This window comes from Sinocyclocheilus rhinocerous, unplaced genomic scaffold, assembly GCF_001515625.1.
Source record: "Sinocyclocheilus rhinocerous isolate Xijiao unplaced genomic scaffold, SAMN03320098_v1.1 C36714762, whole genome shotgun sequence".
In the NCBI taxonomy this organism is placed as follows: Eukaryota; Metazoa; Chordata; class Actinopteri; order Cypriniformes; family Cyprinidae; genus Sinocyclocheilus; species Sinocyclocheilus rhinocerous.
Genome location: NW_015785223.1, coordinates 1 through 1,586, shown reverse-complemented (window position 1 = coordinate 1,586; position 1,586 = coordinate 1). Strand labels below are relative to the sequence as shown.

General features: G+C 49.7%; 1 protein-coding gene across 1 annotated transcript; it reads right to left on the bottom strand.

Annotated features, from left to right (window-relative positions):
* Positions 1-6: 6 nt before the first annotated feature.
* Positions 7-1,575, bottom strand: LOC107736461 (F-box/LRR-repeat protein 7-like; the record flags this gene model as incomplete). The annotated part of the gene is made up of 1 exon (XM_016547866.1): positions 7-1,575. A coding segment is annotated over one exon (678 nt), but the record flags the coding sequence as incomplete, so codon positions are not given.
* Between the last annotated feature and the right edge of the window lie 11 nt (positions 1,576-1,586).

Genomic DNA, 1,586 nt, shown 5'->3' with positions numbered 1-1,586 from the left:
AGGAGACCATTGTTTCCCAAACAAGTTCAATGGAGACACAGTACACATTTTTGAACTCTTCCTAATCAAACACACCCGATTCAACTCATCAGCTCATTAATAGAGACTCCTATACCTGAAATGGATGGGTCAGATAAAGGAGACATCCAAAATGTGTACTGTTGGTGTGCCTCCAGAAACATGGTTGGGAAACACTGCAGTAGACAGTGAATTGATTCACTGGATCAGGGTGACCTATCCTCCAACTGGAGGGTCCTGCAGAGTATAGCCCCAATCCGAATTAAACATCCGAACAAACTAATCAAGGTCTTTAGGATTACTAGAAACTTCTGGGCAGGTGTGTTGGAGCTAAACTCTGCACAACAGTGATCCTGCAGGAGCAGGGTTTGACACCCTTGAGCTGAGCAGGAGACACAGTACACATTTTCAAACTCTTCATAATAAACACATCTGATTCAACTCATCAGCTTGTTAGTAGAGACTCCTAGACTTGACATGTATGAAACAGATAAGGGAGACATCCTAAATGTATACTGTTGGTGTGCCTCCAGGAACATGGTTGGGAAACACTGAAGTAGACCGTGAATTGATTAACTAGGTAAAGAACGTCTAGTCCTGCTCCTGGAAGGCAACTGTCTTGCAGAGTTTAGCTCCAAGCCCAAATTAAACACAACTGAACCAACCAATTTCAGTCAGGATTACTCTAAATGTTTGGTCAGGTGTATTGGAGCTAAACTCTGCATGAGTGGCCTTCCAGGAGCTGGATTGAGCACCCCTGCACTAGGTTTTGAGACACATCCACCTTGTTGCATCTCATCAGGCAGTCATAGGAATGCAAAAAAGTATAAACATCTGTTTTTCAGAGGTCGACACCTCTGGCGTCCCCAACCTGTCCCCTCAGTACAAAGCAGGTATGGTGTGTTCAATTACACAGCGTCTGCAGTGCTGTCGGACCAATCGAAGTGCCTCAGGTGGCACCTCACACTCCTGTACGTTTAGTAACTGCAACTCGGGACATCCCGCTGCTAGCGCCATGAGCCCTCTCCCTGTCAAACTCTCGCAGCCTCTCAGACTCAGCCTTCGTAGCCCTTCACAACAGCGTGCTAACACCTCCAACCCGGCGTCTGACACCAGCGGGCAGCGGCCAACATCTATAGACCGCAATCGGGGGCAATTGCGAGCTAAGTGGCTCAAACCCTGGTCCGTCAACCCCTCGCATCCTCGTGCATTCAGGTAGCGTAGCCGCGGACAGTAGCGTGCTACATAACGCAGTCCAACGTCTGTTATGCGCATACAGTGTGCCACACTCAGATAGCGTAGGCGGCCCTCCAGGCGAGCGACCTCACGTAAGCCAAAGTCTCCAATCAGAGGGCAGTCGCTAAGGCTAAGCTCACGTAAAGCGGTGCAGTGCAGTGCTAGCTGTCGCAGGGCCTCGTCTGTTAGGTGGCTGCAGCGCCGCAGGTAGAGGTGTGTGAGACGTGGACAATGAAAGGCAATGGTGCTCAAGCCTTTGTCCTCCAGTGATACACAGTCTGTCATGTCCAGGTATCGCAGGCCGATCTGCTGTCCATGTAGAGGTGTGAGCT